Genomic DNA, 27,742 nt, shown 5'->3' on the forward strand with positions numbered 1-27,742 from the left:
GACAGGTATCCTTCCTCACTTCCGAGAGACTGTCCCTTGGAAGTTCACTCCCCTTCTCCGCTGCTGGGCCAGTAAGAAAGCACAGCGTGCTTCGTGCATGCGCAGTAGGGAGCCGGCTGTGAAGCTGGAAGGCTTCTCTGCGGGGCTCCCTTACTACAAATGGCGGCAGCTGAAAATCGGCTAGGGAGGGTGCTGAAATCGTGGGAACCCTAGACAGGTAAGTGACCTAATATTAAAAGTCAGCAGCTACAGTATTTGTAGCTGCTGACTTTTATTTTTTTCATGGGGGCAGAACACTTTTTTAAAATACTTTTATTATAATGATAAATATATTAAGAGAAAATACTACTACCCATACCTCCCAACTTTTTGAGATGGGAATGAGGGACATCTATCAGCAAAAGTATGCAGGCATAGTATGCATCCCTTGCCACGCCCCCTTAAAGGAGAATTTTATAAAAAAAACAAGATTGGTTAAACCCACAAGTGCTTTTTTACCACAACTATTCCTTTATATCGACTTTAGGAAATTACAAATGCAGCAATTTGGAAATCAGATGAAAAGTTTAGCACTGGAAAACACTTTTTGATAGATAAAAAGTGCATTTTGTATACAACTATACAGATCAGACCAAAATGAGGGACAAATGAGGAGGAAAGAGGGACATTGCTCTAAATCAGGGACAGTCCCTGGAAATCAGGGACAGTCCCTGGAAATCAGGGACAGTTGGGAACTATGCTACTACTGGTATCATAAGCTACTCCTAATGATCAGCCATTCTCTATCCTGCTCACTCCAGCCGCCCCTATCATAGTCTACAACAAAATGTCTGCCTCTATGGACTGGGACATTATTCTTAACAAAAGTTTCATTAGTACTGTTCTCTAGTGCTATGAGCGCCTCTAGAAATCACGTGGCCTCTGCCCTAGTCCAGAGGGGCGTGGTCTGTTATAGGACGGTCATGCCATGCCTGTGGGCGTGTCCAGTATTCCGCATGTCGTGCTGGACGGGAAGGCGGAGCTGTGTGAGGACGGTGTGTTCCTATGGGTTAGGCCCCTCGGATTCTCGCACGATTTTATTTGATTCTCCTGTCCTCGGTTTGCCTGACTAGAAGACCCGGCGGGCGGCGTCATCTGGCGTGCCAGTGATCAGCAGATGGTGCGACTTGGTGGTGCTGTGCCCTGATTGGTGAAGAGATGTTGTGTCGCGCGCTGGGGGCGGGACTGCTGGGCGGAGCTTGTGCCTTAGTGAAGAGTCCCCGGGCTGGCTGCGTTGTGAGCCGTGCTGTGCGGGAGAGAGTGTGCGGAGTGCCAGGGAACAGGTGAGAGCGGGGGAGGGGCAGTATTGTGTGTCTCGGGTGTCTGGCGGGCTGACCTGAAGGTGACATTATCAGACATGGAAGTAAACGTGTACAGAGCGAGCTGTGAGCGGACACTGGACCTGTACTGTGCGGGTGTCCTGCTACCGGAATACCCCAATACTGACTGCTTCCCTCCGAGGACAGGGGCTGGGGGCTGTTATTGGGGATCTCTGTCACTTATGTATCCAGTCAGACTGTCTGTGTCAGTAATGGGCCAATAGGACTGGAGAGTAACCCTGTCAGTACCAGTAATGGGGCAAGAGAGGCGCTCCATTCAGTAATGAGCCAATATTGAGGCTGCCCATGACTAATTCACCAATAGAGCAGCTAGTGAGGCTACCTGTGCCAGTAATGGGCCAATAGATTGCCTGCCTAGACCAGCGATGGACTGAACCTGTGACGGGCCAATAGGGTGGCTGCCCATGCCAGGAATGGGCCAATAGGGTGGCTGTCTGTACCAATAATGGACCGTACCAGAAATGGGTTCAATAGTGTGGCCGCCTGTACCAGTAATGGACGGTGCCAGGAATGGACTAATAGAGTTGGCCGCCTGTACCAATAACAGACCTTACCAGTAATGGGCCAATAGACTGCATAGTAACTGTAACTACCAGTAATGGGCCAAGTAAGTGGCTAGAGAGGCAGTCCATATCAGTAATGAGCCAAAAGAGTGAATATTGAGGCTGCCCATGACACTAATGCACCAATAGAGCAAATAGCGAGTATCTCTATACCAGTAATGGGCCAATAGAGTAACTAGACTGTAACACAACGCACAAAGAGAAGGCGCAGCAGATTTATGAATTACCATGAGGTTGGTTCACACTGGTACGACACGACTGTCATCCTACTTTGTCCTACTTCCATCCGACTTGAATGAACAGGATAAGATTTATTTATTTTATTTATTTCAGGTACTTATATAGCGCCATCAATTTACGCAGCGCTTTACATATACATTGTACATTCACATCAGTCCCTACCCTCAAGGAGCTTACAATCTAAGGTGCCTAACTCACATTCATACATACTAGGGACAATTTAGACAGGATCCAATTAACCTACCAGCATGTCTTTGGAGTGTGGGAGGAAACCGGAGTACCCGGAGGAAACCCACGCAGGCACAGGGAGAACATGCAAACACCAGGCAGGTAGTGTCATGGTTGGGATTCGAACCAGTGACCCTTCTTACTGCTAGGTGAGAGTGCTACCCACTACACCACTGTAGTCTCTGACTTGTCCTTTGACCAATTAAAACAATCCCAGTGTGAGATGATTTCCTTTTTAGGTCGGGTTCACACTGGTACAACATACGCTCCGACTTTGGGAGCACATGTCAGATGACATAGGGAATCATTTGATTTACACGAGTCTTAACTGATCAGACACAAGTCTGTCTGACTTTGAAAAAGGTTCTTGCGCTACTTTGGTCCTACTTCAGCCCTTTGAATATCTTTGAAGTTGGATCCTTGTCCTAACCATCCGACATGGAGATTGCAGTAGCAAAAAGAATTTATCTTAGACTGGGATTGTTTTGATTGGTCAAAGGACAAGTCAGATTATTTCAAAGTCAGAGCAAAATCTTATCCCGTTCATTCAAGTTGGATGGAAGTAGACAAAAGAACAGGAATTTTTTGCCCGGATCAACCAATGAATATTAATAATGGTGGCTAGTTTCAGCGGGTAAGTATAGACCTATCATACAGGAAAAAAGCCTGGATGCAGTTCAAGTTGGCCTTTTAAACATATTGCAAAAAAGGGGGATGAGAAACAGAGGGTTTCTCTAAAGAAGGTCAACAGAGAACACTATTGTCAAATACAAAACCAGCTTTATTAATGACCAAAAAATATATATAACCAATTAATATATCAAAAAGTGAAGATATAAGCAATATGGACAGACGGTTATCACAAACAGATTAAAATGGACAACGTTGTCACAGGGAATATTTAAAATCAAATGGGAGCCGCGGCAACACACCCATACATACGCATCATACACACTTGATATGGGGTATATTGAATTAAGGATAGTCCTGCACAATAGATTGGAGATTAATGGAAAATGTTCCCAGTATAAAGTGTCCAGTAGGGCAGGAACAGTCCTATATCACTAGTTTGGTGATGTAAGTGGGTGGATGATCTGACAAATCAAAGAGTTGGACCATAGATGGAGCGATCTCTCAAACGATCATTGCACTCAATGGTTATTTAGATCACAGCTGATGAAATAGATTACGAACGCTTTCCCAATTGTAGTAAGAATGATTGTACAGATATCTACAGAGGCAGCAGGATACATGTCCTTGGAGACAGCATTTAAGGTAACATAGAAAAAACTGACATACGTTTTGTTGAAGTGCTGAGTAAGGTGGAAGAGTCTCATTAACTGCACTGTGTCTGTCGTCAGACTATGTTAGTCCTGGATGTTGGAGTCTCTCTGAGGATAGATGCCTCTGTGTGGCTCACTAGGAGTGCAGGCCGGTAAGGAGTCGTCACTCACAGCTCCTCACCGTGGAGCCGCCGAAGCACCGCTGCCCCCGTATGATGCGTGGCTGCAGGGAAAAGAATCAACATCAGCTGTTGGATCAGCTGTTAGGTCCGTGTAAGGATGAGTCAGGTCAAATTGCGCGCGGCTCCCGAGAACGTGCTGACGTCACACCGCTGACGCGTTTCACCAGCCAATGGACGCTGGTTTCCTCGAGGAAACCAGCGTCCATTGGCTGGTGAAACGCGTCAGCGGTGTGACGTCAGCACGTTCTCGGGAGCCGCGCGCAATTTGACCTGACTCATCCTTACACGGACCTAACAGCTGATCCAACAGCTGATGTTGATTCTTTTCCCTGCAGCCACGCATCATACGGGGGCAGCGGTGCTTCGGCGGCTCCACGGTGAGGAGCTGTGAGTGACGACTCCTTACCGGCCTGCACTCCTAGTGAGCCACACAGAGGCATCTATCCTCAGAGAGACTCCAACATCCAGGACTAACATAGTCTGACGACAGACACAGTGCAGTTAATGAGACTCTTCCACCTTACTCAGCACTTCAACAAAACGTATGTCAGTTTTTTCTATGTTACCTTAAATGCTGTCTCCAAGGACATGTATCCTGCTGCCTCTGTAGATATCTGTACAATCATTCTTACTACAATTGGGAAAGCGTTCGTAATCTATTTCATCAGCTGTGATCTAAATAACCATTGAGTGCAATGATCGTTTGAGAGATCGCTCCATCTATGGTCCAACTCTTTGATTTGTCAGATCATCCACCCACTTACATCACCAAACTAGTGATATAGGACTGTTCCTGCCCTACTGGACACTTTATACTGGGAACATTTTCCATTAATCTCCAATCTATTGTGCAGGACTATCCTTAATTCAATATACCCCATATCAAGTGTGTATGATGCGTATGTATGGGTGTGTTGCCGCGGCTCCCATTTGATTTTAAATATTCCCTGTGACAACGTTGTCCATTTTAATCTGTTTGTGATAACCGTCTGTCCATATTGCTTATATCTTCACTTTTTGATATATTAATTGGTTATATATATTTTTTGGTCATTAATAAAGCTGGTTTTGTATTTGACAATAGTGTTCTCTGTTGACCTTCTTTAGAGAAACCCTCTGTTTCTCATCCCCCTTTTTTGGATGGAAGTAGGACCGATGTCGCAGGGCAAAGTAGGATGACAGTCGTACAACAGTCGTGACGTACCAGTGTGAACCCGGCCTTACTGCTGCAGTAATCTCCATGTCAGATGGTTAGGACAAGGATCCGACTTTAATGATATTCAATGGGCTGAAGTAGGACCAAGGCAGTGCAGGAACATTTTTCAAAGTCGGACTGACTTGTGTCAGAACAGTTAAGACGGCTCTCGTAGGGAATCATTGATTTAAACACGTCATGTGACATGTGCTCCCAAAGTCGGAGCGTATGTCGTACCAGTGTGAACCCAGCCTCAAACCATTTTATTGAAATGACAATATTTGAATATACTCACAAATGTAAGTATAAACAGGCACATCAATGATCCAACACTTTTAGTTCAATACAATGTATAAGTGATGCACATGGAGCAAGGCTTACGTCTTTCCAGGGCAGAACCTTCTTCATTCCTGCCAGAACTCTAGAACATCGCAAAAGTTGGAACCCAAACCCCATTGAAGTCTATGGGACCCGAATTTGAAAAATCAAAAGTCCCCATTTTGAAGGCTTGTAACCAAGTTATTGGCCATTAAAAAGGGGTATGGGGACCGGGTACTGCCCTGGGGGACATGTATCAATGCAAATTTTTAAAAAAAAAAAATACATTTTTAAAGAAGCAGTGAGTTTAATTATGCTTAAAGTGAAACAATAAAAATGATTAATTCCTTTAAACATGCCTGGCGGATACCCTTAGTCTGCTTGCAAATTGGTGCATCTGTATTGTGTATAGAAATTGCTGCAGCAAAATTGACTAAGCTGACAAAAAACTGGCTCCTTGGGTCTGGTGTAAATTTTTAAGGGGAACCCTGACCATCAAAATAAAAAGGCGTGGTGTCCCCGCTCCCCCTCCTGAACCATACCAGGCCACATACCCTCAACATGGGGGGGGGGGGGTGTTGAGGTTCATGGGGACAAGGACCTCTTCCCGACAACCCTTGGCTGTGGTTGTGGGAGCCTGCGGGCTGGGGCCTAATTAATATCTGGAAGCCCCCTCCTTGTTAAAAAGGTTCAGAGAAGCAGCAGTAATGTATAGTAATTGTCAGGTATACACTATATACATCATGTTTGAGAGGTTACACAACTACTTGTCTGTTTACCTTTTTGATTTGTGTAGTTTTGTTACAATTCATGTATTTGGTATTAGGAGACATCTAGCAGCCATGCCTGAGGTAGACACAGACTCCCTGGATGAGAAGCAGGTCCAGCTGCTGGCTGAGATGTGTATTCTAATAGATGAGAACGACAAGAAGATTGGAGCTGACACCAAGAAAAGCTGCCATCTTAATGTCAACATTGACAAAGGTAAGAGGGTTAAAGTAATAGTAAAGTCTCGTTAAAAACAAAACAAAAAACAAGAACAAACTTGTTATACTTGCCTCCTCTGTGAAGTTGGTTTTGCACAGAGCAGCCCAGATCCTCCTCTTCTCGGGTCCCTCTTCTGTGCTGGTGCTGCTTGCCCCCACAGCAAGCAGCTTGCTATGGGGGCACCCGAGCTGAGCCGCAGCTCTGTGTGTCCAATCAGACACGGGGCCCCCGCCCCCTCTCTCCCCTGATTGGCTAACTGACTTTGACAGTGGCGCTGCTACTGTGTCTCAACCATTCAGGAGGAGAGTTCCGGACAGCTAAGATACTCGTGGACATTGCTGGAGAGAGATGGGGCTCAGGTAAGTAATTGGGGGGGGGGGGTGCTAGGGAGGCTGCTACACACAAGGTTTTTTTTTTTATCTTAATACATTGAATGCATTAAGATAAAAAACCTTCTGCCTTTACTAACTCCTTTAAGACTAAATATCAGTTCCTACTCCGTCATTTTGATATGGTGTCTGTGCTAAGTTTAATGGCTGCATTCATTTTATGTTAACACTCACATGTGCCTAGTTATGATTCAGAGATGCAGATATTAGAAATGTCCTGCAATTGTCCACCTTAATCGTCCATATTAGGTTTGCAGTGTCCACAATTCTTTTCTTTTTCTTTGTGGAAATTATAATATAGGCTCATGTGTAACTATGTTAATGCTTATATTTTCTGTTTTTGACTGTTTCTTCTTTCTTCTTCCATTTTATTTTTATTTTTTTTCTGTAAAAATGGAAAACCAACTTTCAGTAAAATTAAATCTGATTTAGAAAAAATCCATTCCTGTAGCTGTGTATTTAAAAGCAGTGTCTACCCAATGCTGAAATGTAGGATGCATATTTGTCAGTTGACTCATCAACTGGATTGCAGATCTTACTATTACTGCAATGCTAAGATCTCATCACCAGAGGATCTGTTTCTTTTGCTCCACCACCATAATATTAAATGTGATTTGCAGGGGTGCATCATGATAAACAGATGAGATAGGAGGGTATGGAGCCGGGGGAGGTATACTTGTGATGCCAGGTATCACCCGCTATGTCTCCAAATGGCTTGTCAATGAAAACCTGTACCTATCCTCCCTCTTTTCACCAAACCAATCCCAACATCATACGTTCACACTTACTATAGGTTTCGAACATCAATCAAGTCCTATTAGCTCAGCTAATTAGTTGGGAACTCGGAATATAAACCTAGCCCACCAAGTTAAAGAGATTTGGGGGGGGGGGGAAGCAACCTGATGGCTTCAAACTAAATAAAAAAAAAAAAAATCTGAGTCTTCAAATAAAGATGTTGCACTACAATTTCAGTGTTGGGTCTAGCATTTCCAAATGCCTGACTGTCACATCACATTTCTGTTTGAGTGTCTACAGAGCCCCAAACGGTGCACTCTCTTAAGCAAATAGCAACCAGTTTCCTGGTCATTGGCTCCAGCCTGCTGCATCATTTGCCTTTATTGTAAGGCCATCATTGTTATGGCTGGTCTCACCAGTAGTAGGTGCAAGAAGGGGTGGACTGGAGCAAGTAACAAAGGAATTGATAGCTTTTTGTTTTGGGGGATGTATTTGCCTTTCCAGAATCACCAATGACAGCCCTCTGAGGCGGTTGCAAAATTAAGAGGAGAGATCATGGGGTTGCACCTGTAATGCTGCATCCAAAGAACATTTGGGATAGTTTGGCCCAGGGTACAAGAATTCTGAATGAGATTTTCTTGTGGTGTTGTACTGTTATTTTAAAATGTTTTCTTATTCCTTACAGGTCTGCTGCACAGAGCATTTAGCGTTTTCTTATTTAATACAGAAAATAAACTACTGTTACAACAGAGGTCAGATGCCAAAATCACATTTCCAGGTCTGTATCGCCAGAAGAATGAAGCAAAACTTCACTAATCTTTGCATTCAACTCCCATTGGTTGGAGGATGAGATAGTACAGAATGACTGTAGGAAGAACATTGCAGATTATTGGCGTATGAATCAGGGCACTGTTGGGTCCTCAACTGCCTGGGAGGCTTCTAAGAATGTGCTATGAGGCACCTTTTATGTCCATTACTGGGATTTAGCGCAAGAATACCCAGCAGTGCACTGAGGATCTAGACATTATGATGGTAGCTGCAGAAGCAGCATATGCTGTGAATCCTGATCTGGCTACCCGGACCTCATGGCTACATTGTCGTAGAGAATATGAGCTCCACCTCTTAGAGCATATGTTTTTTAGTAAGGTCCATGTCACTCAGAAGTCGTTCGAACACGGCAATAAGGCGAGTCGCCTACTTGCATATCTAACTAGGCCGAACCGTACTCCCATCTCTATTCCTAGGATTCTAACATCTCAGGATATGGTTAGCGATGTCCCTCAGAAGATAAGACGCCTTCCTCATCTTTTGTGATTTATACACTACTAGGACCCACTACTCTGATACCCAATTGGACGACTTGACCCAGACGGTGCTTCCCTGGCTTTCTGACCAAGACCGGACTGAATTGAACAAACCTGTCTCTGTTGAAGAGCTCTCCCTGGCAATTTCGCAGCGCCTGACTCATAAGACCCTGGGCTTGGATGGCTTTCCAGCTGAATGGTATGCACAATTTCGACACCCCTTGAGTCCCATTTTACTCAATACATATGAGGCCCTGAAAGATGGAGTGCTCCCTCCTTCTACGAGAGAGGCTTTAATTATTTTGATACTCAAACCACAGAAAGATCCGCTCAAATGTGACTTACATACCTATCTCACTCATTTAATGTGGATGTTAAAAATCCTGGCCAAGATCTTGGCTAATCGTCTGATTAGGGTTGTTGCGAAATTGGTTGGGAGTGATCAAGGGGGATTTATACCAGACCAGGCAACCAGAATGAATATTCGTAGATTGTTCCACAATTTGACCTATCCCCATGACTGTACCTCTACACCCGTGTGATTGTGTCACTAGACACTTGTAAAGCCTTCGATAGTGTAGAGTGGCCTTATCCATTTCGGGTATTGCAACTGTATGGGTTTGACCCTCTACTCCCATAGCGTGGATACGGCTACTCTACACATCACCGCTTTCCCGACTGAGAATTTAACTCTCAAGTCACTGAGTCCTTTCTGCTTACTAGAGGCAGCGGGCAGGGGTGTCCCTTATCGCCCTTCCTGTTTGCTTTTGGCTGTGGAGCTCCTTGATGTAAGGATCCCTAGCTCTCCCGAGTATTAAGGGTCTTCCTCTAAATGACATTAAGGCTGGGTTCACACTGCTGCGGTGCGGGAACGCAGCGAATTTACTGCGGGTTCCCGCATCGCACCAACTCGCACGGCAGTTCACACTGCCATATGCGAACTGCTGGGGAGTGTCATACAATGTTAATGACACCCCCAGTTCAGCCCGCATATCGCAATGCGAACTGACAATTCGGACATTTTCGGATCGCATAGGTGTGAACACCCATGCGATCCGATTTTGGTCCGAACAAAAAAAAAGGGTCCTGTGCGAGTTTGGACCGAATGCGGTGCGATATCAGCCATACTATCTGTATGGCTGATATCGCACAGCACAGACATCGCATGTGATGTGAACAGCAGTGCGCTGCGATTTACATGCGATGTCTGCCACCGCAGCAGTGTGAACCCAGCCTGAAGAGAGTATATCTCTCTATGCTGACGCTACTCTAGTCTATCTGGCGAACCCTCATACACCTCTTGATGACCTCTTGTCTGAAGATAACACGTTTTGACTATTCTGGGTGAACTGGGATAAATCTATCCTATTTCCACTAGATCAAACTGTTCTCCCGCTGATTCACTCAAACTCTGAACTGCAAGTCCCTACCTCCTTTTAGATATCTAGGGGTTATAGTTCAGTTACCACTATCCTTCTATATTGCCAATAATCTACGCCCCCTACTGCTACAACTACAGACACAGACCAAACAGTGGCAAGATCTTCCCCTGGACAAGGGAGAGCCAATGTCCTTAAAATCATTGAGAGCCAATTGGAGAGCCAATGTCCTTAAAATCATTTACTTACCTAAACTACTATATGTTATGGCTAATTCACCTTGGAAAATTCCCAAATCCAGTTTTTAAAAGCATTGACTCCATCTGTATTGCGTTTCTTTGGAACGGGCAGCCCCCTAGCGTTGCGCTAGAAACTCTGCGCCTCCCCTCACATATGGCAGGTCTGGCATTCCCTAACGTCTACCTTTACTACCTAGCATGCCAGAGCTGGTTAAGATTCATGATTGGCTCCACCCTAGCTCTGATAATGCCTGCACCACTACTGAGGGAGCCATAGTTTCCTCATTTGAGACACTCCACAACATTTGTCTATAGGGGATGCACACCACCTGGACCGGGCATGTCGCTAATCCAAACCTCCCTCTCCCTATTCCGTATGGTAGTTGCGAAAATTTCCACTGACTCAAGGCAGACCTCCCCCAACAGTTCCTCGTGGTTCAACCCTAACCTTAAGGAGTTATGTTCTATACCTGACCCCATCAGATGGACATCAAAGGGAGTGAAATACCTATGTCATCTATATACCCCCCCCCCCCCAGGGTTTTAAACCCTTTTCTCAAGTACAGACAGACTTTGACATCCCGTCGACACACCTATTTTACTATTTCCAACTCAGACATGCTATGCGTACTCCAGTTTGGTTCTCTGCTCAGTCCTATTAAGACACCTGACCTGGAAAAACTTCTGAGAGACCCGGACCAGACGAAACTTATATCCACTTATTACTCCACTTTCATGACAGGCACTAACCCTAGGTTTCGGAGGGCTCAAGAGAGGTGGGCCTCCTATGATATCTCTATCACATAAGAGGATTGGTCTGAGTTCTGTGATACATTCAAAACCTCTGTTATTTCCTCAAGGGACAGGGTGATTCAACTAAAAATTTTCCATCATTCACACCTTACCCCTGCTAGACTATAAAAAATGGGACTATCCCCCTCTGCTGACTGCTTCTGCAGCTGCGGACAAACTGCTGATTTTCTCCACTGCTTTTGGACTTGTCCACTGGTACATGACTTCTGGGTTGACATAGGCTCCTTCATATCTTCTGCACTGGGTTTGCCAAATATAGTGCACCCTAAAAACTATCTGTTGGGCATATTTGGTGACCTCGCTGTCCAGCCTCATGCTAAAAGACTACTTCGCATCCTCTATTTCTATGCTAGGAAATCCCTCCTGCTGAGTCCTCAATGCGGAATATGTGGCTGAAACTTGTCAATGATTCCCTGCCTCTATATAAACTTTCCTTTGACGTCTGTAAGAGGACTAAAGCCTTCCACAAAATATGGGGCAGATGGCTGGCCCACTGACCCTTTCCCCTGTCCTACCATGACAAGGGTCCACCTTGTGAGTGTTGTATTAAACAGGAACTTCTGTTATGCCTAGGATGTTTAAAAACTGTATTGCTTATTCCTCTGCACTTTTACCCCCTTCCTGCCCAGGCCAATTTTCAGCTTTCCGCGCTGTCACACTTTGACAATTGCGCAGTCATGCAACACTGTATCCAAACTAAATTATTATCATATTGTTTACACAAATGGAGCTTTCTTTTGGTGGTATTTAATGACCACTGGGTTTGTTTTTTTGCTTAATAAATTAAGAAAAAACAAACATTTTGAAAAAAACATGTTTTACTTTAGTTTCTGCTATAAACCTTTGCAAATAAATAATCCTCCTTCATGAATTTAGGCCAAAATGTATTCTGCTACATTTCTTTGGTGAAAATAACCCACATCAGTGTATATTATTTAGTCTGTAGGAAAGTTCACAAACTGTGTGTGTGTTTTGACCAATCCTGATTTACTGACGGCTGATCTCATTTCTTGAGACCCAAAAATGTTGGGACAGTACAGATATCCCCCAAATGACCCCTTTTGTGATGTGGGTGATGAGCATAAAGTCTTTTGCCAAATTTTGCATATATGCTGTACACACTGGCCATGTGTTTGTTTTTAAACATGGTTCCTGTTTCTATTTCCCGACCTCCTCAGGTTGTTTCACAAACACATGCTGCAGTCATCCCCTCAGTGCACCTCTGGAAACAGAAGAGCAGGATGCTATAGGGGTTCGTCGAGCAGCACAAAGACGACTGAAGGCAGAGCTCGGAATACCAATGGAACAGGTATAAAAACCATTTATGGTTGAAATTTACCATACAAGGCACAGAGATTTGGTGCCGAATAAAAGCTGTGGGTTATTATTCAAGACCAATTTACTATACTCTTTAACCGCTTCCCATTTTTGGTAACTGCACATAAATGACAGGGTGGGGCAAGCGCTGTTCTGAGAGGACGTTATAGGTAAGTTCTGCCACTCCTCCCGTGTGACCCTAGAGCAGCACAATCCTGTGATGGGCTCTCTGATAGGCCCTTCTGATCACGTGATGGCCATGTCCCATCACAGCCATCACACAATGTAAACTGAGGCACATGCCTTGTGAGAGCTAAGTGAGGATGTGGAGTGTATCGCTGCAGCTTGGCGGGATCTGTGTGTAGCTGCTGAATTTCCTGTACAGTTACACACAGATCCACACAGTACAGCCATCTGTCACCAGTGGACCAAGCATCATCCGTCAGTGTCCCATTGCAAATCAACATCTGTCACAGTGTCCCAGTAATGTGATACCCAGTTTCGCATCACCGTGTTTCGCATTGCAACCTCAGCGTCTGTCACAGTGTCCTAAGTCAGGTGCTAGTAGTGGGGTGACCTGTCCGCCACAAAGAATTCGGGCCCGTACCACATGTGGTATCACCATACTTTGGAGTAGTGGACTGTGTTTTGAAGTGTAATTCTTAGAATGCCTGTGCTGTGTATTAGATATATGTTAGAAATTGACAACTTTATGTTGGGGTGTTTGCTTTCCAAAATGTGGTCATTTTGTGGGTGTTTCCACTGTCTGGGTACTCCATGGCCTCCAAAAAATGTGATAAGTAGTCAGGAGATTGGATGTGTAATTTATGCCCCTATAATGCCTGAAGGTGCTCCTTGGATGTTGGGTCACTCTGTGGCTAGGCTTTGGAAAAGTCTCACACATGTGGTATTGCTATAGTCGGGAGGAGTAGCGGAATGTATTTTATTGTGTATTTCTTAGTATGTCCATGATGTGTGTTAGAAATATCTTATACTTATGTGGGGGGGGGGTTTAATTTTTCTTTCCACATTTTCCAAAAACCTGTCTCGTCCAAAAAAATACATTCTTCAAAAGTGTGATAAGTAGTTTAAGTAGAAATTAGATGCATAATTAACGCTCCTTGAAAGGCAAAAGGCGCTTGTGGATGTAGTACCTTTCTATGTGGCTAAAAAATCTCATACATATATCCCCTTACTTGTGAGGAGTATCAGAATGTATTTTTGGGTGCAATTGCAATTATTGCTATACTGTGTATGAGAAAAAAGTTAATTACAATTTTGTGGGGGGAGGACTTTTTTTTTTTTTTTAATTTTCCAAAGAATTTGTGGGGAAAAAATTCACCATGCTTCTTACTAAATCCCTCGGGATGTCTACTTTCCAAAAAGGGGTCATTTGGGGGGGGGGGGGTTGTATTTCTACTGTCCTGGCATTTTAGGGCGTCGGGAAATGAGCTGTCAGTACATCACGATTGATCAGTTTTCATATATATGTGGCGGCACTTGTGTGGGCATGCTACCAATCCAGCCAGAGTGCATCCATAGACACAGTGTGGCTCGCCCCCCCGCCCCAACCCCCCCCCCCCCCCCCCGCTCCTGTCTCACAAGTTTTCACTGAGAGCAGTGGGAGCCAATGGCTCCTGCTGCTCTCGGTGACACCTGTAAATGCAGGAAGAGAGGAAAGCAGGACTGCCAGCAGGGACAGCACTGGATTGAGAGTGGTGGCAGGTAAGTGATTAGGGAGGGGAGGGTAGGCACGCACATTATAAGATAGCTAGATATCTATCATCTATTTTTTTTTTTTTTTTTTTTTTTCATAGTACACAAAATATATTAATGTAAAAAAAAAAGTTATCATTTTAGAACTGCTTTAAACTTTTACTGTAAGTTCATCCTTCTAGCCGGTAATAATAATTACCTAATACCGGCAAAAGCATAAGTTTGCCCTCTATGAGGATGTGAGCTGCCATCTAGATAAAGGAAGGCCTGTAGATGTGGTGTATCTGGATTTTGCAAAAGCATTTGACACTGTTCCCCATAAACGTTTACTGTACAAAGTGAGGTCCGTTGGCATGGACCATAGGGTGAGTACATGGATTAAAAACTGGCTACAAGGGCGAGTTCAGAGGGTGGTGGTAAATGGAGAATAGTCGAAATGGTCTGGGGTGGGTAGTGGGGTCCCCCAAGATTTTGTGCTAGCACCAATCCTGTTTAATTTATTCATAACAACCTGGAGGATGGGGTAAGCAGTTCAATCTCTGTATTTGCGGGTGACACTAAGCTAAGCAGGGGAATAACTTCTCCGCAGGACGTGGAAGCCTTGCAAGAAGATCTGAACAAATTTAATGGTGTGGGCAACTACATGGCAAATGAGGTTTAACCACTTCAATACCGGGCATTTTCGCCCCTTTCTGCCCAGGACAATTTTCAGCTTTCAGTGCTGTCACACTTTGAATGACAATTACGCAGTCAAGTAACACTGTACCCAAACAAAATTTTTATGATTTTCTTCCCACAAATGGAGCTTTCTTTTGGTGGTATTTGATCACCTCTGGGGTTTTTATTGTTTGATAAACTAAAAAAGACTGACATTTTTGAAAAAAAAAAAAAATTTTTCTTAGTTTTTGTCATAAATTTTTTTTTCCCCTTCACTGACGGGCACTGATGAGTTGCCACTGATATGTAGAATTGATGGGCATCAATAGGCGGCACTGACAGGCGGCTGTGATGTGTTACTGACAGGGGTTACTGGTGGGGACTGGCACTGTGGTGGGCACTTGAAGGTTTTTTTTTTTATTGGGGGAATACTGGGCACTGATTGTTAGCTTATTTGCACATTTGCAAGCTAATAAAGGGTCTGGAGGATATTAGTTATGAAGAAAGGTTACGAGCACTGAACTTATTCTCTCTGGAAAAGAGATGCTTGAGAGGGGATATGATTTAAATTTACAAATACCGGGGCGTGGCTGGCCATGGCGGAGTCCGGACGCTGATTCCTGAGCTCCCGACACACGGAACTATCCCCGTGGCCGTTTCACTATATGAGACAGTCACCCGACTGATGCCCAGAAGGAGGAGGACCCAGAGCGTCCCGCGGCCCCGAACATCGGCGGTAATCACCCGCTACTTTGGCTCCCGGGACCCAGAAACACCGGTCCTCGTGGAGTCGGCCGCAGCCAACATGGCGCCGGCGCCTCCGACCACAAGCCGCGCAGTGGCGAACAGACCTTCCCCACGATCAAGCCTCACAGCTTCACCAGAGGCGCCCACAGATGAGGTGAGAGACTGCTCTCCGATCCCCTCACCAAGCCTAAGCCTGTCTCCCTCACATGCCGCCGCTGAAGACAGGCACGGCACTGAAGAGCTACTCCCTTTAGAAGCCCTGAAGCAGATTCAACACAGCTTAGCCACTCTCCCCACTAGACAGGAGCTAGATCACTGGGCTCAACGTATTGAATCCTCCCTCAAGAGAGAGGTGGAGGATCTTCGGGCGCAGGTCACCCACACTGATAATAGGGTCACTGCTATTGCCTCAGATCAAGCTTTACAGGAGACCCGCATCACTGCTTTGGAATCCATAGTGTCCCACCATAGATCCCAACTCCTCCAAGTCCGACTAAGGTCAGAAGATATCGAGAACAGGAGCAGGAGGAATAACATTAGGATCAGGGGTTTACCGGAAGCCACGGCTCCCGGGGACCTTGCTGTGACTATTACGTCCATTTTTAACTCCTACCTTGATAGAGCCCCAACCACAGAGATTGAGCTGGACAGAGTACACAGAGTGTCTCCGGGCATGACCCCTGCTAGCGGACGCCCAAGGGATGTTTTGTGTCGCGTCCACTACTATAAAGAGAAAGATCTGATCCTCCGGAAGGCTTGGCACAGGGGTCCTATTGACTTTGATGGCGCTTCTATTCAACTCCTGCCAGATCGGTCCCGTGCTACCCTAGGGATGCGCAGGGCAGTTAGACCCCTCCTAAATGCTATACGCGAATCTGGAGCTACATATACCTGGGGCTTCCCATTTTATGTGCAAGTGAAGAAGGAAAATCGCCAATTTACCCTGAGGTCACCGGACCAACTCCCTGAACTCTTTCTGTTCTTGGGGTCTGACCCGATCCCCGTACCCAATTGGTTGGATGTCCTCCTTGATGATCCAGTTCCACAGATATCCAATCCTTTGCCCCAAAGGCGCAGAAGGTCTCGCTCCAGAGGTGCGGTCTCTGGTCAGGCTCACATCCACCCTTCTGATCCGGAACTGTGACAGCCATCAAGTGCCCTGTGAACTTCCAAAGATGACATTGCACGGTTCTACCTATAGCCTATACCCCTCGGTCATGAAACTTTGCTCCCGCTGGTTACATCATGGCTAACTTTAACCTTACCGGTCCAGGACACCCAAAGATCCAGAGTTATATGTCTAAGCGGAGGGATGGGCGAGATCTGATTGACATTCAGTTGATATGGGGCGGCTTTGTACTTTGTTTCCAGCTCATCCTCTTCCAGGTCTCTCTGCCAACGGGATGGCATATAAGGACTTGCCCCTTTCACCCCAGTTCCCATGGTTGGGTGGCCCGATAAGGGAGGTTTTGGGGGCATTTCATAACATGTTAAGGTTACAAATACATTAAGCTGTTTTCTGCTGAATTTTTTAGCTCCGTTTTTCTATAAGTTATCCTGCCACAAGCGGCCAATGCACTGCTCCCTGCATCTTATATGACAACCGCAAACCCAATCCCACTCAAACGGTTGGTATTTGGGCCCCGGGGATCCGGTCGGTCCCTAAATAACTGTGCATTCAGTTTCTTTTATATTCCTCATTTTTATACTTGCGGGGAGTGGTTCAGTGGATAGCTTCAGGCCCTGGTCAGATCGCTATGTTTAAGGTCCCCGTGACTTACTGTCACTTCACCTTGGCCCGGGGAGGCCCATGTGTGTAATCGGGTCCGCCACGGTCAACACTTCCCCCACATAGGCCCGTTCTCCACCTGCGTTTTTAGGTGGAGACCATATATTAGTCTTGTGTTTACCAGATCTTTCAGGTACAAGTGTATATATCGTTGTGAATTTGTGCTACCACCCTTGAGGGAGTGTTCCTGACAGGTGGTTTACTTATCTACCTTTCTCTCTCTCTTCCTCTATTTCTTTCTCTTTCTCCTTTTCCTTCCCCTCTCTCTTTCTCTCTCCTCCCCCCCCCCCCCCTTTTTTTTTTTTTTTTTTTTTTTTTCCAGGGAACACTTCGTTCATCATCATGCCAAAAGTTACCATGGTCTCCCTGAATGCCCACGGGCTGAATATCCCAGAGAAGAGGTCGCAGGTGCTAGGTGAGATTTGGAGAAATCGTGCCCACGTAGCCTTCCTCCAGGAGACTCATTTTAAGGCTTCAAAACCCCCAAAATTTGGGAACTTCAGGTACCCTTTTGTTTACCACAGCTGCTCCCCAGACTCTAAATCTCGGGGGGTAAGTGTTCTCATCTCTAAAAATGTGGCTTGGTCGATGTCAGCTGTCTTCAGTGACAATCTGGGACGCTACCTCTTTGTGAAGGGTTCAATCTATGGGCAGGTTGTTACACTAGCCAACATCTACGCCCCCAACATAGGTCAGGTGGGCTTTATTGAGGACTGCTTGGACAAACTGACTGACTTTGCAGAGGGACAAGTGACCTTGGGAGGTGACCTAAACGTAGCCTTGGACCCCCTGTTGGACACCTCCACGGGTTCCTCGCATCTGTCGTATGCGGCCCTTCGTCGGATTAAGAAAGCCTTGACAGCTGTTCACTTGGTGGACGCGTGGAGGATCACACACAGCGACACTAGGGACTATACCTTTTTTTTCGTCCCCCCATAACTCTTACTCAAGACTGGATTACTTTCTAATACACCAATCGGCCCTTCCTTTAGTGTCCTCCAGCAGTATAGGGGTGAGATCCCTCTCGGATCACGCACCAATTTTACTGACACTCATGTTGGGAGGGGGGCGGCCACATCAACCAGGGTCATGGCGGTTAAATGAGAGCTTGATCCAGCAGCCACCATATGCAAAAATGGTGGAGGAGGAGATTAAAGCTTATTTTGCAACCAATACAGCTTCGGTGTCCTCGCCTTGCTTGTTATGGGAGGCACACAAATGTGTAGTCAGGGGAGTACTTATAAAATTGGGAGCTAAAGTCAAGAAAGACGGTCAACGAGAAGTGGACTCTCTCTTGGAGCGCATTGGGGTCCTGGAAAAGCAACATAAACTATCTCTAGCCCGAGACGTTGCCGTAGATCTACAGAACTTACGTGACTCCCTTAACTCTCTCCTGATGGCTAAAGCAAAAACCAAATTCATGTACTCACGGAGACTATTCTATGAATTTGGAGGTAAACCCGGCAGACCCCTAGCCCGTGCATTACGTGAGACCACGACACGTTCCTATATCCCCTCTCTGACGTCTCCTTCGGGCCAAAAAATCTTCAAATCACAAGAGATTGCCAACTGCTTTCGCAGTTATTACGAGAAACTTTACAATTTGACCCCTACGGTAACAGAGTCTACATCGCAGACTCATAATTCGTTAATAGACGAATACCTGCTCACTTCAGGTGTTCCCACGTTGACGTCTCAGGAGAGGGAGGAAATGGAAGGCCATATTACAGAACAAGAAGTGCTCAAAGCCATCAAAGGTTTGGAAGCTCGCAAAGCACCGGGACCCGATGGTTTTCCCCTGCTTTATTATCAGACGTTTGCATCGCACTTGGTGCCGCGTTTTGTGCAGGCCTACAATGCGCTCCTGGACGGGACCCCACTCCCTAGGGACTCCTTATTTGCTCACATAGTCCTGATCCCTAAAGAGGGTAGAGATGCGACAGACTGTGCAAACTACCGCCCAATATCTTTATTGAATACGGACCTCAAGATATTTACCAAAATATTAGCTAACCGCCTGATCTCCTTTGTCCCCAAATGAATCCATTACGACCAAGTAGGTTTTGTCCCAACTAGGGAAGCCAGGGATGATACGATTAGGGCCTTGAATCTTATCCACTTGACCCGGTCCAGGAAAACTCCAATGTTGCTGATTTCAGCTGACGTGGAGAAAGCCTTCGACCAGGTCAACTGGCTCTTTATGAAACGCACGCTGAAGCACCTTGGCCTAGGGCCCCATATGTGTCAATGGATAGAGGCAATCTACTCCCAACCCTCAGCAGCAGTCCGAGCAAATGAAGCAATTTCAGCCCCCTTTCCCTTGAGCAACGGGACAAGACAGGGATGCCCACTGTCACCTTTAATATTTATATTGGTACTAGAACCCCTGCTAGCTCACATTAGGAATGACTAAAATATAAAGGGCGTTAGCACCGGCAACACACAGCATAAAGTTGCGGCTTACGCCGATGATTTATTATTTTTTGTGACAAGTCCCGTCACTTCAATCCCCAATTTACTACAGGCGCTCAAGACATACTCTGCTCTTTCTAATTATAAAATTAATGTGCACAAATCAGAGGCGCTAAACATTAATTTACCCAAGGAGACTTTCAATATTATTCAACAGAATTTCCCCTTCTCATGGGCACGCCAAAAAATGAAATACCTGGGCGTTTACCTTACACCCTCAGTGCCAGCAGTCTTCAAAGAGAATTACGTCCCCTGGCTTGCCTCTCTACGTCGAGATCTCCAGCGCTGGCACAAGAACACTTTCTCCTGGTTCGGAAGGAATAGTATTTTAAAGATGGCGGTTTTGCCAAAATTATTATATCTCCTCCAAACATTGCCAATAACGGTCCCAAATCACTTCCTTCGCTCTGTCAGTGGGGAATTTTTGAATTTCTTATGGGGCTACAAAGTAAAAAGACTGTCTCATCATATCCTGTCCTTACCAAAAGACCAGGGCGGCTTGGGGTTCCCAGACCCGTTTAAATACTACCAGGCGGTTCATCTAACTAGAGCCCTAGATTGGGCCAAGCATGCCTCAGAGAAGGAGTGGGTGGGGGTGGAGCAGGCAATGACATCTCTCCCGCTCCCAACCTTGATGTGGCAGACTTCAGCCTTGCCAGTACCCCTGAAATCCCACCCTTTGGGACTACGGTGTCGGTGGCAGCAAAAACGGGTTGTGTCACATTGGTCTCCCACACTCCCTCACCTTTGTCACCGGTAATTGGCGCTCAGGAGTTCCCATGTAGTCTATCGGGGAGGAGGTTTAGGGAATTTCTGATAATTAACAGATTTAGGTTTCAAGACTTTCATCATGAGGGTCGATGGCGCACCATCGAGGAAATACAAGCAATGCTATCGCCACCATTAGATAGATGGAGAGCAACGCAGATCAGACACTTCCTTACCTCCTCGAAGTTCGTGCCATCCACTAGTTATTCCACGTCTGCTTTTGAGAGGCTCTACCTGGATCCTACTCCCCTCCGTCATCTACTGTCCTTAATGTATGGGATTCTAGTCGACCCTCAGGACGGCTTTATACCTCATTATTTACGGAAATGGGAGAATGACCTGAGTCGAGCCTTCTCGGAGGAAGAGAGAGAACGAATTTTATACTTTGCACACCGCTCCTCAATTGCGAGCAGGTTCCAGGAGGTTGGGTTTAAGATAATGACTCGCTGGTATAGAGTGCCCAAGCTTCTCCACAAAATCTACCCTTCAGTTCCTTCTTCCTGCTGGCGTTGCCAGCACCCTGACAGATCATTACTGCACATTTTCTGGACATGCCCCCGGGTTCGTCCCTTTTGGGAAGACATTAGGCGCATAGCTCTTAGACTGACGGACATTACATTAGCAGATGATCCGGCTCAGTGCCTGCTCCACCTTACACCGATGTCGAGACGTCGGTATAAGAAGTCCCTCTTAATACACCTTCTAAACGCCGCTAAAATATGCATTCCGCAAAAATGGAAATGCTCAGTTCCCCCGTCAGTTGGACAGTGGATAGCTGTGGTGAATGAAATTAACCTGATGGAACAATTGACGGCTGCATTACAACGTAAGGAGGAAAAATTCAACAAAACCTGGTTTCACTGGCACGATTTCCGATTCTCTCAGGATTACAACACCTTTGTGACCCCCTCAGTAGAGCTACAGTGACAGAGCATGTGGGTTTTTTGTTTTTTTGTTTTTTTTTTCTTCTCGCCAACCCCCTCTCCCTCCCCTTTCTGATCTTCCACCCTTTCTCTCTTTTAAACCTGCCTTATCTTATCGGTTCTTACCATGTTCATGTCTTCTTTCCTGTCTTCAGTTTTCCGTACTGTTATGTCCTCTTTATTACTTGAAAAACTTGTGTGGGTGCACCAGACTTGGGGCGAGCATATTGCCTTTTTAATGTACATTGTAGTACTTTATGGTTAATGTGGGTGAGCTGGCGCTATTTTTGGTGCCAGCCGACTTGTCACCTTCATATAGTATATTGATGCTGTGTTTTTGTTTTATGTATCGGTCTGCCCTCAATGTACAAACTGTCAATGTTGGTCTTGTTTTGCCCTACCCGGTGTACTCAATAAAAAAACTCTTTAAATGTTAAATTTACAAATACCATATTTGTGACCCCACAATCGGGATAAAACTTCTCTGCAGAAGGGAGTTTAATAAGACTCGTGGCCACTCCATTAAAATTAGAAGAAAAGAGGTTTAACTGTAAACTGCATAGAAGGTTCTTTACTGTAAGAGCAGCAAGGATGTGGAATTCCCTTCCACAGGCGGCGGTTTCAGCGGGGCGCAGGGGGCATCGATAGTTTCAAAAAACTATTAGATAAGCACCTGAACGACCACAACATACAGGGATATACAAGGTAATACTGACATATAGTCACACACATAGGTTAAACTCGTCTTTTTTTTTTTTCAACCTCGCCTACTATGCAACTATGCAAGTTAAAAATCAAGCAGGTCAGTACCGGGTTTTACGCATGTTCCCGTCGTGTTAGATATCGAGAAAAGTGTGTGTGGTGTTTGTTTTTGTTTTTCCAGGTGCTAATGGTATACGTACTTTCTATTGTTTTTCACATTGTCTCTGTATTTACTGGTGTCTTGGTTTTGTAAATAGTCTCTTATAAATTATAGTACTAGCTGTTTTTTCTCAGCAAGCTACAAATAAGTAATGTGTTTTTGCAATGCTTAAAGAGGAACGTAACCCTGACCCCGCCACCTATTTTATTCACCCTCCTCTCTTGCCTGTATAGCTGCGTTGTTACAGGAAAAAACTTTTATATAAAGTTGATAGGGAGGGTAAAGTTTAATTTAAGCGTTGCAAATAGTGGTAACTGTCCATTTTCCAATGTGCCCCTTGCATCAGTTCAATGTACATATTTGCCAGCGCACCAAGGATCTTCAGGTAGCTTCCAAAATTTTTAACTCCAAGTGATCTAGAGTGCAACATTGCAAGGCTATGCAGGTCCCCATTGCTGCATGGCCACAAAATGTTGCTCTCTTCCGCTGTGATGGGATCCCTGAATAAAAACTTCTGGACTCTACTTGAAGATCCTTGGTGTGCTGGCAAGTAATGCAGATCTGATCTGTGATGTTACCATTTTCCAACTGGCTGTTGCTGCAGCACCCATTTATCTCTTAAAGCTTATTCCAAGAATGTGTGCAGTGGGAATATTGAGGATTGTTCCCTTACAACAAGTGCCCCCCTCACAGCATCCCTGTACCTTTTTAGCACTAGGCAGGAAGCAGAACAAGCTGATGATCTGTATGGAGCAAGTTCCACTTTGCCCTCTTGTGATGTTTTGGGACATGCATGTGGCGTCATCAAATTTTTTTTTTTTTTATATTAAGGGTGCTGGTGGTCCTACAAATCACTGCAGAAAGGAGGAAAGCTGGCAGTCCAGATTAGAACAATTACTTGGTTTGGACCACAGCAGTCTGCCATTTAGCAATGCTTCATTAACACCTTCCCACTCGACCTATAGCACAATGACGGCCGGGCGTTGGCTCCCCCGATCTGACTGGACATCATATGGCGTTCCGGGAGAAGAAGCTGCTCGTGCTCGCCCCAGGAAGCCTGCAGCGCGGCACTCGGTGGTGCGGTGTGTCGTTCTGACACACCGCATCTGCAATCACAGTAAAGAGCTTATGACGAAGGCTCTTTACCATGTGATTATTGTGTCCAATCAGAGCTGATCACAGCATTACTAGGAAGTACTAGTTACCAGCATTCCTCTATTCACACGGACAGGGTGTGAGTAGAGGAGAGCTGATAAGCTGCCCTCCTGATGGGGGGGGGGGGGGGGGGGGGGGGGGGGGATCTGCACTGATGATTATCAGTGCAGCCCCATCAGCGATGCCCACCAGTGATGCCTGTCAGTGTCTTCTCATTGCTGCCTATCGGTGCTGCATATTATTGCCACCTCGTCAGTGAAGGAGAAAACTTATTTACAAAATTTTATAACAAAAACGAAGAAACTTATATTTTGCTAAACAAGAAAAACAAAACCCAGTGGTGATTAAATACCACCAAAAGAAAGCTCTGTGTCTCAAAGAAAGGTAGAATTTTGTTTGAGTACAGCTTTGCACAACCGCACAAATGTTGCTTAAAGTGTGACAGCACTGAAAATTGGCCTGGGCAGGAAGGGGGTGAAATTGACTGGTATTGAAGTGTTTACATATATATATATATATATATATATATATATATATATATATATATATATATATATATATATATATATATATATATATATATATATATATATATATATATATATATATATATATATATATATATATATATATAATTTTTTTTTTTTTTTTTTTTTTTTTTTTTTTTTTTCCCTTTCAGCGACCTATTAAGTTTTGTTTGTCTGCTGATTAATTGTAAAACAATTATTCAAATTTTACAGGTGACTCCAGATGAACTGAGATACCTTACGAGAATTCACTACAAAGCTCAATCAGATGGCATCTGGGGAGAGCATGAAATAGATTACATCCTGTTTATACAAAAGGATGTCACTTTAGATCCAGACTCCAATGAGATTCAAAGCCACTGCTACGTATCCAAGGAGGAACTGACACAGTTGTTGGAAAAGGCTAAGCAAGGAGAAGTAAAGATTACACCATGGTTCCAGCTGATTGCGGACACTTTTCTGTACAAATGGTGGGATAACTTGGAAAATCTGAAATCATTTGAGGATCATGATAAAATCCATCGGATGTGAAGGAGACCACAAAATAATACTTTATTGCATGTAGTGATCTGAAGTATGTGCTACTGACACTGAATAAGTAGAACTTCATTTTAGGGCTGAAACAATTAATTGATATTATTGATAATAATCGATAATGAAAATCGTTGTCAATGATTTTCATTTTCGATGGGTTGGTCTGCACCTTCCTCCCTGCCAGTCCGTTAGAATCCTCTTGTGTTCAAGGCGGCAGCGGTGCCGTATTCGCATGAGAATACGGCGGCGCTCATGTGATCAGGCATGTCCGCGCCTCTCCTCCTCGCTGATGTCAGCTCCCCCCTGATATTCTCAGCCCCGCCCGCTGCTGTCTCGAGGGAATAGACAGGCGAGAAGCAGCCGTGAGAGCCGAGCTGCACCTGTGTGAAGTTATAAGATGGCGGCTAATGGCTATACAATACTCTGTCTACTTTTTGGTGAAATATCTAACTTAGCGACTGAGTTGTTGCCAGGATCCCTAGTACAAAATTGCATATTGGGGGTCCCCCATAGGGAGGTTGGGACTTTGAAGGCAACGAAATATCATAAAGGAATATAAATTTAAAATTGATATATTTTATTTAGTCAATGATTAAAAAGTCAGTGCATAAGATTGTTGCAGCTGACTCAACACTGATAACAACACTTATGGTCTCCTAAAAAAAAATACAAATGTCAATGTACAAATACAGTTTGATCTCTCCCTGGAAGAGAAAAAAGAAGAGAAGATAGCCCGACGCATTTCAGGCGTATTTGTACATTGACATTTGTATTCTTTTAGGAGACCATAAGTGTTATTTTGTATTTTGACATCCCCTTTTTTCCATGTCATTGTTATGAATGAGTCAGCTGCAACAATCTTATGCACTGACTTTTTAATCATTGACTAAATAAAATATATCAATTTTAAATTTACTGTTTCCTTTATGATATTTCGTTGCCTTCAAAGTCCCAACCTCCCTATGGGGGACCCCCAATATGCAATACAATACTCAGTCAATACAGTCATTTCTGTGATTACAAGTACCCCATGAAAGTAAGTATTTCTGGGGGGGAGTGCCCCATCATTGGTGTTCCGGAGGGGGTGGGGGGGATAGTGCCCCATCATTGGTGTTCTGGGGGGGGGGGAGATATTACCCCATTATTGGTGTTCCTGGGGGGGGGGGCGGGGGGTTGTACTATAAACCCCATCATGACAGGATACCCGTATATGACGGTTTTTTCATTTATTTTAAATAAACGAAAAAATGGCATATTACTTTATTTTTTCAATCGGAAAAAAAAAAACGGCCAACTAATCGATTTATGATAATCGTTAGTTGCAGCCCTACTTCATTTACAGATTAGTGTAAGATCAGGTTTAATTCTTAAAATCTGCACATTGAGCTGTTTTCTCTAGCTCTGTAAAGTACTTTAAGTGGGCTAGTAAACTGTGATACCTTACATAAAATTGAGTAGGCAGGGGCTCATTTTATAAAAGCTGGACATGTTACCTGTAGAAACCAGATTCTGAATTTAAATATTTGATTAGTAAATTAAGATTTACATTTGATTTGACTGTGTGCAATAACAGACTTCACACCATTTCTACTTTAGTCCTAAAGTGGTTTTATAATTATTTAATTCAGCATTTGATGCAAAAAGTAATTTTACTATCTTGTCTATGAAGCTTTTCAATTAAACTTCTCTCTGTGATGCTTGTGTGTTATCAGTTCATATGGTTTTTATGCCTTTAAGTACTGCATGGGGGGCCATACAGTGGGTCATGGATCTGATATCTAAAGTGTTTTTGTTTTTTTTTGGAACTGCAATTTTCTTTATTTTCTATTGAATGTTATACTGCTGCCTACAGTGGGACTGGACATTGGCAAACAAAAAAAGAGGCTAGCCAAGGACAATTTCTCACTGCCAACACGCCTCAGTTTTTTCCTAGTGTCCTAGTAGGATGTACTACTTCTTCTCTCCCCCTCTCTGACGTGGGAAAGACTAACCTATATTATTTTATTTTTTTATTTTTTTTGCTAACAAGTTTTATTCATTTATTGTGTTTTTTGTCGGAGTTCCACCCAAATTTTGAACAATATCTGTATGTATTCTCTTCCTTGCCTAGATGCTGACATGCCGTTTAAAAAAAATTTAAATCGCCGTAATTACCTTTTTATTTTTCTATTCTTCTTTGCACTTCCTGGTTCTCCTCCCGTGGGAGTAGGCGTGTTTCTAGCCTCTCCCAGACTCCTGGGAGCTAGTCTCAGGCTTCCCAGGATGCCACTGAGCATGTGCGGGAACGAGCAGTGAATGCTGGGAGCACAGCATTCACCACATCCAGGAAATAAATGCTTGTGGGCTTCAAATTCCCACAATGAAGATGGAAACCGCCTGCAGTGAATATAAGTTATTCTTTGCGACAAAATCTGACACAGGCGGACATATTACACACAATATGTGAGTATGTAATGCTGAGAAGAAAAGTTTGTGAATGAACTCAAAAAAAAAAAGGATAGATAGGTGGACCCCCGCTTTAATCAATACTGTTCTCTCACTCTGCCTCAACCACTTGTCCTGTCTCTGAAGACTTAGCTTAACAGGCCTATGACAAGTTAAGCAACCTTCTTTAATTGGATCATGGGTTTCCACCTCAGAAGGAGTTAATGCTGTAGGACTGCACGCCGATATCTACGTGGTAGAGTGTCACACGTGCTCCATGCCATACAGCATATCCTGCCTTGCAGCACTAAGAAAGTAACTCCCTGCTGCTGCCTTCCTACGGTGACAGCATGCCCGCTGACGTCTGCAGCCTGAAACCATCTTTCAAGTCTTCTTTAGCCTAGTCAGTATGGCCAGCTTCCCTGCCCACTCCGTTGAAATTTTTCTCTAGTCATGTTAAACTTTATGGACCAAATCATCATGTTATTTTGAGTTAATTTTTTTTTTTTTGTAATATCAGGTATGTTACATATGCTGACAACTATTCTTTACAGAGTGAATTTTAACCACTTCGGCCCCAGAAGGATTTACCCCCCTTAATGACCAGGCCAATTTTT

General features: G+C 44.5%; 1 protein-coding gene across 1 annotated transcript; it reads left to right on the plus strand.

The window, feature by feature from the left end:
* Positions 1-932: 932 nt before the first annotated feature.
* IDI1 (isopentenyl-diphosphate delta isomerase 1) lies at positions 933-26,396 on the plus strand. The gene is made up of 5 exons (XM_073629905.1): positions 933-1,322; positions 6,215-6,372; positions 8,185-8,277; positions 12,413-12,543; positions 24,381-26,396. The coding sequence occupies exons 1-5, from the start codon at positions 1,198-1,200 to the stop codon at positions 24,696-24,698; spliced, it is 825 nt and encodes a 274-aa protein (XP_073486006.1). The 5' UTR covers positions 933-1,197; the 3' UTR covers positions 24,699-26,396.
* The last annotated feature ends 1,346 nt before the right edge of the window (positions 26,397-27,742 follow it).

The sequence above is a fragment of the Aquarana catesbeiana genome, linkage group LG05 (assembly GCF_042186555.1).
Source record: "Aquarana catesbeiana isolate 2022-GZ linkage group LG05, ASM4218655v1, whole genome shotgun sequence".
NCBI classification, from domain to species: Eukaryota; Metazoa; Chordata; class Amphibia; order Anura; family Ranidae; genus Aquarana; species Aquarana catesbeiana.